Below are 15,563 nucleotides of genomic sequence, written 5' to 3' on the forward strand. Positions count from 1 at the left end.
CAACGCTTTATCATACCGCCGAACAAAAATTGGAATAACACGCGATCAAAAAGACGGATATAAATAACCATGGTACCGCTGAAAACGTCATCTTGTCCCGCAAAAAATGAGCCACCATACAGCATCATCAGCAAAAAAATAAAAAAGTTATAGTCCTGAGAATAAAGCGGTGCAAACATAATTATTTTTTCTATAAAATAGTTTTTATCGTATAAAAGCGCCAAAACATAAAAAAATGATATAAATGAGGTATCGATGTAATCGTACTGACCTGAAGAATGAAACTGCTTTATCAATTTTACCAAATGCAGAACGGTATAAACGCCTCCCCCAAAAGAAATTCATGAATAGCTGGTTTTTGGTCATTCTGCCTCACAAAAATCGGAATAAAAAGCGATCAAAAAATGTCACATGCCCGAAAATGTTACCAATAAAAACGTCAACTCGTCCCGCAAAAAAAAAGACCTCAGATGACTCTGTGGACCAAAATATGGAAAAATTATAGCTCTTAAAATGTGGTAACGCAAAAAATATTTTTGCAATAAAAAGCGTCTTTCAGTGTGTGACGGCTACCAATCATAAAAATCCGCTAAAAACCCCACTATAAAAGTAAATCAAAGCCCCCTTCATCACCCCCTTAGTTAGGGAAAAATTAAAAAAATATTTCCATTTTCCCATTAGGGCTGGGTTAGGGCTAGGGTTAGGGCTACAGTTTGGGTTAAGGCTACAGTTAGGGTTGGGGCTAAAGTTACGGTTAGGGTTTAGATTACATTTACGGTTGGGAATAGGGTTGGGATTCGGGTTAGGGGTGTGTCAGGGTTAGAGGTGTGGTTAGGGTTACTGTTGGGATTAGGGTTAGGGGTGTGTTTGGATTAGGGTTTCAGTTATAATTTGGGGGGTTTCCACTGTTTAGGCACATCAGGGGCTCTCCAAACAAGACATGGCGTCCGATCTCAATTCCAGCCAATTCTGCGTTGAAAAAGTAAAACAGTGCTCCTTCCCTTCCGAGCTCTCCCGTGTGCCCAAACAGGGGTTTACCCCAACATATGGGGTATCAGCGTACTCAGGACAAAAAGGACAACTTTTGGGGTCCAATTTCTCCTGTTACCCTTGGGAAAATACAAAACTGGGGGCTAAAAAATAATTTTTGTGGGGAAAAAAAAAGATTTTTTATTTTCACGGCTCTGCGTTATAAACTGTAGCGAAACACTTGGGGGCTCAAAGTTCTCACAACACATCTAGATAAGTTCCTTTGGGGGTCTAGTTTCCAATATGGGGTCACTTGTGGGGGGTTTCTACTGTTTAGGTACATTAGGGGCTCTGCAAACGCAATGTGACGCCTGCAGACCATTCCAGCTAAGTCTGCATTCCAAATGGCGCTCCTTCCCTTCCGAGCCCTCCCATGCGTCCAAACAGTGGTTCCCCCCCACATATGGGGTATCAGCGCACTCAGGACAAATTGGACAACAAATATTGGGGTCCAATTTCTCCTGTTACCCTCGGGAAAATACAAAACTGGGGGCTAAAATATTTTGTGGGAAAAACTTTTTGTATTTTTACGGCTCTGCATTATAAACTTCTGTGAAGCCCTTGGTGGGTCAAAGCGCTCACCACACATCTAGATAAGTTCCTTAGGGGGTCTACTTTCCAAAATGGTGTCATTTGTGGGGGGTTTGAATGTTTAGGCACATCAGTGGCTCTTCAAACGCAACATGGCGTCCCATCTCAATTCCTGTCAATTTTGCATTGAAAAGTCAAACGGCGCTCCTTCCCTTACGAGCTCTCCCATGCGCCCAAACAGTGGTTTACCCCCACATATGGGGTATCAGCGTACTCAGGACAAATTGTACAACAACTTTTGGGGTCCAATGTCTTCTCTTACCCTTGGGAAAATAAAAAATTGGGGGCGAAAAGATAATTTTTGTGAAAAAATATGATTTTTTATTTTTATGGTTCTGCATTATAAACTTCTGTGAAGCAATTGGTGGGTCAAAGTGCTCACCACACCTCTAGATAAGTTCCTTAGGGAGTCTACTTTCCAAAATGGTGTCACTTGTGGGGGGTTTCAATGTTTAGGCACATCAGGGGCTCTCCAAACACAACATGGTGTCCCATCTCGATTCCAGTCAATTTTGCATTGAAAAGTCAAATGGCGCTCCTTTGCTTCCGAGCTCTGTCATGCGCCCAAACAAACCCTTATAACTCCCTAACAAAAAAAATTTTGGTTCCAAAATTGTGCTGATGTAAAGTAGACATGTGGGAAATGTTACTTATTAAGTATTTTGTGTGACATATCTCTGTGATTTAATTGCATAAAAATTCAAAGTTAGAAAATTGCGAAATGTTCAAAATTTTCGCCAAACTTCCGTTTTTTTCATAAATAAACGCAGGTAATATCAAAGAAATTTTACCACTATCGTGAAGTACAATATGTCACGAGAAAACAATGTCAGAATCACTGGGATCCGTTGAAGCGTTCCAGAGTTATAACCTCATAAAGGGACAGTGGTCAGAATTGTAAAAATTGGCCCGGTCATTAACGTGCAAACCACCCTTGGGGGTAAAGGGGTTAATGAGAAATTGCTGGTCAACTTTTAACCCTTATAACTTCCTAACAAAAAAAAATTTGTTTCCAAAATGGTGCTGATGTAAAATGTACATGTTATTTAAAATAGAAATGTTATTTATTAACTATTTTGTGTGACATATCTCTCTGATTAAAGGGCATAAAAATTCAGTTTAAAAATTGCTATATTTTAAAAATTTTCGCCATATTTCCCTTTCTTCTTAAATAATTGCAAGCAATATCAAATAAATATTACCACTAACATGACGTACAATATGTCATGAAAAACAATGTCAGAATCAGCAGGATCCGTTAAAGCGTTCCAGAGTTATCTACTATACAAAGCTGAATGTGTGTATGTGTGTGTGTGTATGTGTGTATGTCCGGGATTGGCATCTGCACCGTCGCAGCTACAGCCACAAAATTTTGCACAGTCACACGTCTGGACCCCGAGAGCGTCATAGGCTATGTTGTGAGGCGAAATTTTAACCCCGCGCGTTCCAATTCACCAAACAATTTTGCCCCTATCTACATAATGGGGAAAAAAGTGAAAGGAAAAGTGTTGGAGGCAAATTGACAGCTGCCAGATGTGAACAAGGGGGACTTAAAGAATGAGAGCGATGGCGCCAAAGAGTATATACCGATCAGTTGCTAAGGTGGGGCCCCGACATGAGATACTCACCACACATGGGGATATGAACACACACACAAAATGCGCCACACACTACCACATGCTTGAACACATATTACCCTCAGCACACATTTCACCACACATACACCAACCTTGCCACATAAAAGTCAAAACACAAAAGTCGCCGCTCAAAACTCACCACGCGCAAAACTCGCCACATGCAAAAACTAGGCTCACGCAAAACTCGCCACAAGTGCAAAACTCACCTCATGGAAAACTCGCCACACGCAAAACTTGCACACGCGGAAAAATTGCCACATGCACAAAATTTGCAACACATGCAAAAGTTGCCTCACACAAAACTTGCACATACTCAAAAGGCACCAGACATAAAACTCACCACGTGCAAAACTCGCCATGCGCAAAACTTGCTGCACACAACTTGCTACACTAACCTGTCACATGCAACTCGACACACAAAAAGTTGCTACACGCATGTTGCCACACAAAACTCAACACACACAACTTGACAGACGAAACTCGCCCTAAAACACACACAAGTCTGGTATTAGCCTTCAAAAATAAAAATCTGATTAATAAGCAGACAAACTACAAGAGCAACAAATGTACCATATAGGAAATACAGCAGCTGTCAGTCACATGACCTGTCTATTATGTGTATGTGTGAGCTAATATATACTGCCAGGGGGAGGGCTTCCTGTTGGCTGGGGATTTATCAGGCTGCCAATTTATCTTACAAATACTGAGGTAAAAATACTGAGCAAATAACGTGTTAACGAGGTCTAATACAGGAGATCACACAGGTATATACTATATAGAGGAGGAGATGACACACAGGTATATACTATATACAGGAGCAGATTACCTACAGGTATATACTATATACAGAAGGATATGACATACAGGTATATGCTATATATAGAAGATGACATACAGGTATATACTATATACAGGAGGAGATGACACACAGATATATACTATATACAGGGGAGATGACACACAGGTATATACTATATATAGGAGGAGAGGACATACAGGTATATACTATATATAGGAGGAGAGGACATACAGGTATTTACTATATATAGGAGATGACATACAGGTATATACTATATACAGGGGAGATGACACACAGCAGGTATATACTATATACAGGGGAGATGACATACAGGTATATACTATATACAGGAGATGACATACAGGTGTATACTATATATAAGGGAGATGACAAACATGTATATACTGAGGTGAAAATGAGAGGTGTGAGGTGAAAATGAAAAGGTGTGAGTGCAAAATGAGAGGAGTGAGGGAAAATAGTGTAGTGAAAGGAAAATGACAGATGTGAGGTCGAAATGACAAGTGTTAGGCGGGAATGAGGAGTGAGGGAGAAAATGAGAGGTGTGAGGGAGAAAATGAGAGATGTGAGGGGGAAAATTAAAGATGTGATTGGGAAAATGAGAGGAGTGATGGGAAAATAAGAGAAGTGACGTGCTATAACTAACCACAGATATTTACTATGCCCAGGCAACGCCGGGCTCTTCAGCTAGTAACCTCAAAGTGACAGTGGTCAGAATTGTAAAAATTGGCTCAGTCATTAAGCACCAAATTGGCTCTGTCACAAAGGGGTTAAAAAAAAAACTTTTTTTTTATTTCTTTTTAGGGACTACCTCACATTTCAAGTGACATCAAGGGGCCTATACGATGGAAAACAAACCATTTTAAAAACTGCACCCCTTAAGGTGCTTAAACCCACATTCAAGAAGTTTATTAACCCTTCAGGTGCCTCACAGGAATTTTTGGAATGTGGAAGGAAATAATTAAGAACATTTAACTTTTTTAACAAAAAATTTACTTTAGACCTCAATTTTTTATTTTTACAAGACTAATAGGAGAAAATTTGACATTTTGAATGAAATTTGATGGAATAATTGGCAGACTCCATGTCGCGTTTTCATAGCCCGTGATGTGCCTAAACAGTGGAACTTATCTAAATGTGTGTTGCGCACCTTGAACCACCAGGTACATCACAGAAGTTTATAACTTTGAGCCAAGAAAATAGGGATTTTTGTGTACTCACTGTAAAATCCTTTTCTCCGAGCCATTCATTGGGGGACACAGACCGTGGGGTGTATGCTGCTGCTAATAGGAGGCTGACACTAAGTGATACAAAAAAAGTTAGCTCCTCCCCTGCAGTATACACCCTCCTGCTGGCTCTCAGCTAACCAGTTCGGTGCAAAAGCAGTAAGAGATCAATAACAATATATGAGCGTATAGCATGTCATATTATAAAAAACAAGCATAAGCTAATAACAGGGTGGGAGCTGTGTCCCTCAATGAATGGCTCGGAGAAAAGGATTTTACGGTGAGTACACAAAAATCCCTATTTCTCCTTCGCCTCATTGGGGGACACAGACCGTGGGACGTCCCAAAGCAGTCCCTGGGTGGGGACAACAATAGATCAGGCCCTGTGTAACCACTACTTACAAGTGCGCCACCGCGGCCTGCAGAGTCCGCCTGCCCAGACTCACATCTGTGGAAGTGTGGGAATTAGTGCTTCAAGAATGCATGCGGACTGGACGAATCCACAAGCTTGCAGGCGTGCCTTGCCGACGCCTGGTGCCTAGAACCCTTGATATACAGGGAGATAGGCTGACATCTAGCATGGAAGGACTCCTGGATGGTGAAACGAGTTCACCATGTTATCATGGTCGATGAAACGGCTAAACCCTTCCTGAAAATGTCAGGAAGCCTTCCTCTACCGTCAGGAAGCCCAAATAAAACGTCCAACCTTCAGAAGGACGCCGTCCTCAAGACGTACCTACTCAGAGCACTCACTTCGTCCAGAATATGGGGGATCTTATTCCATTTTGTGGACGGGAGCCAAAAGAGATGAGGGAAGAACTATGCCCTCATAACAGTGGTAATACAGTACCACCTTGGTAACAAGGGATGGAGATGGCCTGAGGACAACCTTGCCTCGAAGGTAATAAGGGAAAAAAAGTCTGAAAGAGCAGAGAAGCTAGCTCCGAAGACTCGTCAGAGTGAGAATATCGCAGAGGAGAACGGGGCGACTTTCCCTGATAGTAAAGTCTGCCCGAATGAAAAAGGAGCCTACTGTAAGGCTCCTAGGAATAATAAGGTCCCAATGATCTAACGGTATGCGATAGGGAAGAACTACGTGTGAAATCTCCCTGTGAGAAAGTCCCTGCTTGCAGTTGTGCTGCGATAAGGCGAGAAGATACTAGCTCCGCAAACAAAAAACGGACATGGTCAGTGCGGATCTCTGAGGATCACTGGGGCCCCTTTCTGCTTCCGAAAGGCTTTCGGAAGCAGTGGAAGGGGAGTTATGGAAACTGGTACCACGGCAGAACCAGAGCATGGAGAGCGATGGCTCTTGGATCTCGAGGCCGAACCACAAACTCGAGTACATTGGCCTTCAGTCTGGATGTCATCCCACCTGCAACTGGAGAGCTCCAGTAAGGACAGATCTGATGGAAGACTTCGGGGTGAAGTTCCCACTGACTTGAGGCGGAACCCTGACGGCTGAATTTGTTTGCCGTTCAGAGTTCTACTTCTGGGATATATACTGCCGAGATCACCGAATAATAGACTTCGGTCCATCAGAGAAAGTGAGGTACCTCGGTCATGGCGCCTGACCGTGGGTACCAGCTAGATGACTGACGTAAGGCACCGCCGTGGCATTATCCAATTGAATTCGGATAGGGTGACCCGCCAGAAGGCAGAGGACCTGCTGTAAGACTACCGTTCGGATCTCCAGAACAATGATGGGGAGAAGAAGACTGGCATTGGTAGTTACTAATAACCATTGAACCGGGAGAAAGGCCCTGGATGAAGAAGGAGCTCAGAGACTATTGTCTGAAAGTCTGTTTGACTTGCTGAAAACGAGCGGAGCGAAGGAAACCGCTTCCATTGTCGTCACCATTTTTCCTCAGAACTCTCTTAGCAAATCGAATGAAATGAGGGGGTGAGTAATCAAGTCCTCAGAACTCTCCTTGCGCGAGCTCCCTGTTGAAGGGCTATGACCTTGTCTCGAGGAAGAATTACCATCCTTCTAGAAGTGTGCAGGATCATCCTCAAAAAGGATATCTGCTGGGCTGGAAATGAGGAGAATTTGTCTAAGTGTAGCTGCCAGCCCAGGTGAGACGCAAGAGATATAGACGACTCAGCGTAGTCCTGGAATGGCGGCTAGACAGACCAAACAGGGCAGGACGAGCACGCCTCTAAAGTGCAAGAGAAACATGACATCCGCCGTGACCCGTGCGAACACTCTGGGTGCGGAATCAAGGCCGGAGGACAAGGTTGTGACTTGAAAATGCTGTTGACGAATGGAAAGGCGAAGGAATTTTTGCAGAGGGTAAGCAACCCGAATGTCGATGGATGCCAAAAACTGCACCTTTTTCTGTTGAAGTAATGGCTGAGCGGAGGAACTCCATCCAAAGAAGGAGGACCATGTCAAAGGTTGTTAGAAGTTTGAGGTCCAGGGTCGATCTTACTTTTCGTTCCCCTGTTTGGAACCAAGATCCCTTAGATCTAGACTGTGCTGGACAATCCTTATACAATCCTTTGTCAGTCTCCCGCTCAAAGGATTTGATTGGCCAGTTGTTGCTGGTGTGAATCAAGGTAGTTAAGGTCTCCAGCCAGGAGACCATTGCTCTAGCAATCCATGCGGCCGCTAGGGAGGATAGAGCGCTGGACCCGAAGCCGCAAGACGGAACGAACCAGATTTGCTATCTGACAGTCCGTGGTATTTTTAATTGATGACCCATCGGGTAGGGATACTGGTAGGTATACCACAGGAGATTCTACCCGGTTAATCTGCCCCATGGCAGAATGTGCGGCTGCATCCAGCAGGTCATAGTCTCTTGCCATCTCCTCTGTTCATGGTGCAGAGATAAAAATTAAGAACCCTCGATCCATCAACCTCTTAACAGGGAAGTGGAGAGGAATTGTCCACCTTCTTGCATCATCCGCTAAATAGTGGTGATGCAGAGGGGGGAGCTCGTACACCAAAAAGGGTGCCTCTATATGTCCACAGAGTTCAGGTCTCCGGCTGGACAGGACAGGTTGTCTGGCGTTAGGCCTGGATGCAGAAGAGGAAACATGGAGGCGACACTCCATGTGCTCGTCTGTTGATGGTGTGGGGAGATCGGTGCCCTTTAAAGGACCCGTCGCCCTTAAAAAACAGGCCAGGCATGGCATCCCACGTAGAGGCTTCTGTCCAGTGAATCGCTTATCCGAATTGAATGGCAAATGCTCTCGAGGGAGTTTAGTCTCTGAAACTCTGGCAATATCCAATCCATATTTAGAGCCTTGTTGTCATCAAATCATTGGTGAGGGAGCAGGAAACGAAAAACTTCTGTTTTCTAGATGCCTGTATGTTTCTAGACGCCTGCACGTTTCTAGAATACCTGCGGCCCCTGCTAGCCGACGGCTCCCATGTAGGATAGGGACCATGTATATTGGTCCTGCGAGCACTCCAAACACAGAGGGTACACAGAGGGATTCAATCTCTTGGTCAGAGAACCATGGATTGGTCAGTGAAGAAGTCCACTGAGGGGAACTAGAGGATATAGCTGCACAGATCTCTCAGGCTCATTGTATGTGAATACGTCACATTCAGTAAGGTTGGTATTTTATGTTTTTATTCATCACAATAGTTTATTTAGCTTGTTTTATGAATGTATAGCACAAAATGTGAGGATATTTCATAGAAATAAGGGAGATTTTATAAAAGAAAGTGTGCTGCTCAGGCATATACAGTAGTTCCCTAACATATTCCTTCTCTTGCTTCAGATTATCTGCTGAAATGGAGAGGAAAATGTACAATTTATCCAAACAACTTGATGTTGAGGAAGTAACAAACATGCTGTTAGATGATAGAGACCTCACACTGAATGAGGATTTAGGAGAGGAAAGTGAGATTGATTCTCATGATGAGGTGGAAGAATGTGTCCTGGATTCTGAAACAGAGCAAGATGGTGACAGTGGTGAGGATGAAGAAGTTGGATCATATTATATTGGAAAAGAACTAGTACTTGGAGAGCTACGCAGGAGAAGCGTGAAAACAATCGGTATCCCCTATCGCCTTCAAGTTCAGCTCAAAAGGTTCCGCCCAGAAGATGATGGTGAAAAGTCACCATCTGCACCACCTCACAAAAGAAGGAGATGCACCACCTGCCAAATGGAAAGCGGAACCAGAAGACTTTCAAATTATGAATGTCTCAAATGTCATAAAGCAATTTGCCTGACACATGCAAAAATGGTGTGTAATTCTTGCTATTTGCTCTGCAAGTGTGACTTTTCTGGGGAAACCTCAGCATCTACTTCTGATTGAATATGTTTTTAATAGTACTTAAGGTACCTTAGAATTAAGTTTGTGTTCAAAAATTTTCTTTGTACATTTTTTTGAGAGAGTCGAACTGGGGACTATTTGGCGGGAGTTTTGAAAAGTTTGTATTTCATAGTTACAGTGGGGCAAAAAAGTATTTAGTCAGTCAGCAATAGTGCAAGTTCCACCACTTAAAAAGATGAGAGGCGTCTGTAATTTACATCATAGGTAGACCTCAACTGTGGGAGACAAACTGAGAAAAAAAAATCCAGAAAATCACATTGTCTGTTTTTTTAACATTTTATTTGCATATTATGGTGGAAAATAAGTATTTGGTCAGAAACAAACAATCAAGATTTCTGGCTCTCACAGACCTGTAACTTCTTCTTTAAGAGTCTCCTCTTTCCTCCACTCATTACCTGTAGTAATGGCACCTGTTTGAACTTGTTATCAGTATAAAAAGACACCTGTGCACACCCTCAAACAGTCTGACTCCAAACTCCACTATGGTGAAGACCAAAGAGCTGTCAAAGGACACCAGAAACAAAATTGTAGCCCTGCACCAGGCTGGGAAGACTGAATCTGCAATAGCCAACCAGCTTGGAGTGAAGAAATCAACAGTGGGAGCAATAATTAGAAAATGGAAGACATACAAGACCACTGATAATCTCCCTCGATCTGGGGCTCCACGCAAAATCCCACCCCGTGGGGTCAGAATGATCACAAAAACGGTGAGCAAAAATCCCAGAACCACGCGGGGGGACCTAGTGAATGAACTGCAGAGAGCTGGGACCAATGTAACAAGGCCTACCATAAGTAACACACTGCGCCACCATGGACTCAGATCCTGCAGTGCCAGACGTGTCCCACTGCTTAAGCCAGTACATGTCCGGGCCCGTCTGAAGTTTGCTAGAGAGCATTTGGATAATCCAGAGGAGTTTTGGGAGAATGTCCTATGGTCTGATGAAACCAAACTGGAACTGTTTGGTAGAAACACAACTTGTCGTGTTTGGAGGAAAAAGAATACTGAGTTGCATCCATCAAACACCATACCTACTGTAAAGCATGGTGGTGGAAACATTATGCTTTGGGGCTGTTTCTTTGCAAAGGGGCCAGGACGACTGATCCGGGTACATGAAAGAATGAATGGGGCCATGTATCGTGAGATTTTGAGTGCAAACCTCCTTCCATCAGCAAGGGCATTGAAGATGAAACGTGGCTGGGTCTTTCAACAAGACAATGATCCAAAGCACACCGCCAGGGCAACGAATGAGTGGCTTCGTAAGAAGCATTTCAAGGTCCTGGAGTGGCCTAGCCAGTCTCCAGATCTCAACCCTATAGAAAACCTTTGGAGGGAGTTGAAAGTCCGTGTTGCCAAGCGAAAAGCCAAAAACATCACTGCTCTAGAGGAGATCTGCATGGAGGAATGGGCCAACATACCAACAACAGTGTGTGGAAACCTTGTGAAGACTTACAGAAAACGTTTGACCTCTGTCATTGCCAACAAAGGATATATTACAAAGTATTGAAATGAAATTTTGTTTCTGACCAAATACTTATTTTCCACCATAATATGCAAATAAAATGTTAAAAAAAACAGACAATGTGATTTTCTGGATTTTTTTTTCTCAGTTTGTCTCCCATAGTTGAGGTCTACCTATGATGTAAATTACAGACGTCTCTCATCTTTTTAAGTGGTGGAACTTGCACTATTGCTGACTGACTAAATACTTTTTTGCCCCACTGTATTAGTTTTATGTTAAGTAAATGTTTTTTTTTGCAACTGATTATGTGTAGTCTCTTTTATTACATCCCTATGAAGGTCACTGATCACTTTTAGAGCACTGAAATTGCAAACATTAGATATTATAGGTATTTTTCCAGCAGGCGCCTGACAGGCACATTGTATGTGAACTCGTTAGTCCGAATATTGTATGTGACGGAGGGTTAATGCCGTTCTGCGTTTGGTAAAATTGATAAGGCAGTTTTATTCTTCGGGTGTGTACAATTACAGCGATACCATATTTGTAGTTTTTCTATGTTTTGGCGCTACTATGCAATAAAAACTATTTTATAGAAAAAATAATTATTTTTGCATCACTTTATTCTGAGAGCTGTAGCTTTTTTATTCTTCCACTGATGGAGCTGCATGGTGGCTTTTTTTTTTAGGAAGATAATGACGTTTTCAGCAATACCATGTTTATTTATATCGTGTTTTAATCCACTTTTGCGGTATGCTGAAAAAGCATCATTTTTGGCCTTTTTTTAAAAAAAATATATTACAGTGTTCACTGAAGGGGTTAACTGGGAGGACAGTTGTATAGGTTGGGTCGTTCTGGACGTAGCTATACCAAAGGTGTACTTTTTTTCAGATTTTACTTTTTTCATAAAAATATTTTTTTATGGGTACGATATATTTATTATTATTTTAAAAAAAATATTTTTTAATTCTGAATTGTGAGGCACTTAGGGGAATCATCTGCGAGGGTCGATATGTATCCCCCAGGATGTGGACGGAGTCCTTTTAAAATCCGCTGGAGTGCCTTGTGTTCACAGCAGGATGCCTGTGAGTCACAAGGCAAAATAAAAGTGTGGACCTGGTCAAGCTATTGGGCCAAGGCAATGTTTAGGAAAACCTGTTAAGGGCTTTTACTTTTGAAGTGAACTACAGGATGGTAGAGGGGCACTTCGCTCTCATCAGGCCGGGTCTTACAAGTGGCCCATGGCCACAGATTCCATTTAAAAAACCCTGCAGCTAAGGGTTGGCTGTGTCAGTTTTGGTTTGCAAACTGCAGAGCAGTTGGCTCTGCAGCGTTCGGCTTGTGTGAAATAACACAGAACCAAGTGAAGCAAAAACGTCTGGCATCTCTCAGCATGACACGGTGGTGCAGTCGCCCACAGCAATAGGTCTTGGATACAAACTGTTTTGACGCCCCGGCTGCAATCCAGAGGATACCGTAATTTTCCATTTGTAAGCTTGTTTTGGACATTAAAGACACTTTGCTTTGAACTTTCCTGTGGTCCCTTGCCTATCTGTCACACTGCACTAACCCTGCTGCACTGCAGAATGTATGAATACCTCCAAGGACATAAAGAGGTTAAAAGATGTTTTAAAACATGTTTAAAAAAATAAAACTTAAATAACTTCTTTTCCCAAACTGAAAAAAAAAGCATATTTGGGATCGCCATATACGTAATAGTCCAATGGTAATAATAGAAACGGCAGTGTGCCATGCAATAAACATGCCCTCATATGGCTCCAACAACGGAAAAATAACACAAGCAAATCTGCACAAATTCATTTATTCATTTTTTTTAACAAACTTCAAAGTTTATGTAAACCGCAAAAATATAAAACAAAATCTATACCAGTTTGGTATCACGGTGGTCATACTCACCGGGAGAATCGTGTTGACAGGTTGTTTTAACTGTACAATGGACGCGGTTAAAATGTTTTAAAAGTTTAAGGTAAAAAGTTAAAAAAGTTAGGCTGTGTTCATACGTTGCGGTTTTTTCGCGTTTTTTTTGCGGTTTTGCCCGATAAAAACGCTATAAAACCGCAAAAAAAAACGCATACAATAAGCATCCCATCATTTAGAATGAATTCCGCATGTTTTGTGCACATGATGCGTTTTTTTCCGCATAAAAAACGCATACCGCACAAAATCCGGACATGCTCTATCTTTTTGCAGTTTTTTTGCGGATTTCCCACTCCAAAATGCATTGGGAAGTGTCTGGAAAAAACGCGGCAAAAACGCGGCAAAAACGCGTCAAAATCGCGGCAAAAACGCATGCGGTTTTCTTGCGGATTTCATGCAGAAAATGTCCGGAATTCTCAGGAATTTTCTGCATGAATTCCTGAACGTGTGCACATAGCCTTAGGGTTCATGGAACAGAGAAATGAAAGCGCATAAGCACAAACACAAAAATAATTAATCTTGTCATTTTTGGGATTAGGACACTGTTCCATAGTATTGCAACTCCATTTTAGTCACTTATTTACTGCGACACGAGACAAGGCCTGCAGAACAAAAGTGGCACTGGTTCTGGGGAAAAATTACATCTCAATGTTTCCTAATGATCAGACAGTTATGCTATAAAAGTTCTGCAATTTGTGAATATCAACAGTGAATAAGGAGAAGAGCGGTCAGTGAATATTAATAGTGAATAAGAAGAAGAGCGATCAGTGAATATTAACAGTGAATAAGGAGAATAACGGTCAGTGAATATTAATAGTGAATAAGGAGTAGAGCGGTCAGTGAATATTAATAGTGAATAAGGAGTAGAGCGGTCAGTGAATATTAACAGTGAATAAGCAGAAGAGCGGTCAGTGAATATTAACAGTGAATAAGGAGAAGAGCGGTCAGTGAATATTAACAGTGAATAAGCAGAAGAGCGGTCAGTGAATATTAACAGTGAAGAAGGAGAAGAGCGGTCAGTGAATATTAACAGTGAATAAGGAGAAGAGCGATCAGTGAATATTAATAGTGAATAAGAAGAGCGGTCAGTGAATATTAATAGTGAATAAGAAGAGCGATCAGTGAATATTAACAGTGAATAAGGAGAAGAGCGGTCAGTGAATATTAACAGTGAATAAGCAGAAGAGCGGTCAGTGAATATTAACAGTGAATAAGGAGAAGAGCGATCAGTGAATATTAATAGTGAATAAGGAGAAGAGCGGTCAGTGAATATTAACAGTGAATAAGGAGAAGAGCGGTCAGTGAATATTAACAGTGAATAAGCAGAAGAGCGATCAGTGAATATTAATAGTGAATAAAGAGAAGAGCGATCAGTGAATATTAATAGTGAATAAGCAGAAGAGCGGTCAGTGAATATTAATAATGAATAAAGAGAAGAGCGGTCAGCGAATATTAACTGTGAATAAGGAGAAGAGCGATCAGTGAATATTAATAGTGAATAAGGAGAAGAGCGGTCAGTGAATATTAATAATGAATAAGGAGAAGAGCGATCAGTGAATATTAACAGTGAATAAGGAGAAGAGCGGTCAGTGAATATTAATAATGAATAAGGAGAAGAGCGATCAGTGAATATTAACAGTGAATAAGGAGAAGAGCGGTCAGTGAATATTAACAGTGAATAAGCAGAAGAGCGATCAGTGAATATTAACAGTGAATAAGGAGAAGAGCGGTCAGTGAATATTAATAATGAATAAGGAGAAGAGCGGTCAGTGAATATTAACAGTGAATAAGCAGAAGAGCGGTCAGTGAATATTAACAGTGAATAAGCAGAAGAGCGGTCAGTGAATATTAACAGTGAATAAGGAGAAGAGCGATCAGTGAATATTAACAGTGAATAAGCAGAAGAGCGATCAGTGAATATTAATAGTGAATAAGGAGAAGAGCGATCAGTGAATATTAACAGTGAATAAGGAGAAGAGCGATCAGTGAATATTAACAGTGAATAAGGAGAAGAGCGGTCAGTGAATATTAACAGTGAATAAGGAGAAGAGCGATCAGTGAATATTAATAGTGAATAAGGAGAAGAGCGGTCAGTGAATATTAACAGTGAATAAGGAGAAGAGCGGTCAGTGAATATTAACAGTGAATAAGGAAAAGAGCGATCAGTGAATATTAACAGTGAATAAGGAGTAGAGCGGTCAGTGAATATTAATAGTGAATAAGGAGAAGAGCGATCAGTGAATATTAATAATGAATAAGGAGTAGAGCGGTCAGCGAATATTAACAGTGAATAAGGAGAAGAGCAATCAGTGAATATTAATAGTGAATAAGGAGAAGAGCGGTCAGTGAATATTACAAATAACCTTTATTTACAACATGAAATGATCGGCCCGTGGAGACGATCACGATATGGAGCTGTGGCAGAGAGGGCAGAAGCTGAAGGCGGCGATCTCACGGTCCTGCACGCCATGTTTACAGACGCTGCACATCCAGAACTGATAATCTGTGATGGGTCTTCCTGAAGCAATGCATGTTGGGAGTTTACCTTCCCCTCTGTCAAGAGGAAAAAGAAGTAAA

General features: G+C 41.8%; 1 protein-coding gene across 1 annotated transcript in view; it reads right to left on the reverse strand.

Annotated features, from left to right (window-relative positions):
• Positions 1 to 12,854: 12,854 nt before the first annotated feature.
• The window catches only part of WDR35 (WD repeat domain 35), a 176,478-nt gene continuing 173,769 nt past the window's right edge, over positions 12,855 to 15,563 (reverse strand). Inside the window, exon 29 of the mRNA XM_069728136.1 lies at positions 12,855 to 15,539. Coding sequence (XP_069584237.1) covers positions 15,389 to 15,539 — 151 coding nt within the window. The 3' untranslated portion in view covers positions 12,855 to 15,388. The remainder of the gene's footprint in view (positions 15,540 to 15,563) is intronic.

Source organism: Ranitomeya imitator, chromosome 5, assembly GCF_032444005.1.
Source record: "Ranitomeya imitator isolate aRanImi1 chromosome 5, aRanImi1.pri, whole genome shotgun sequence".
NCBI classification, from domain to species: Eukaryota; Metazoa; Chordata; class Amphibia; order Anura; family Dendrobatidae; genus Ranitomeya; species Ranitomeya imitator.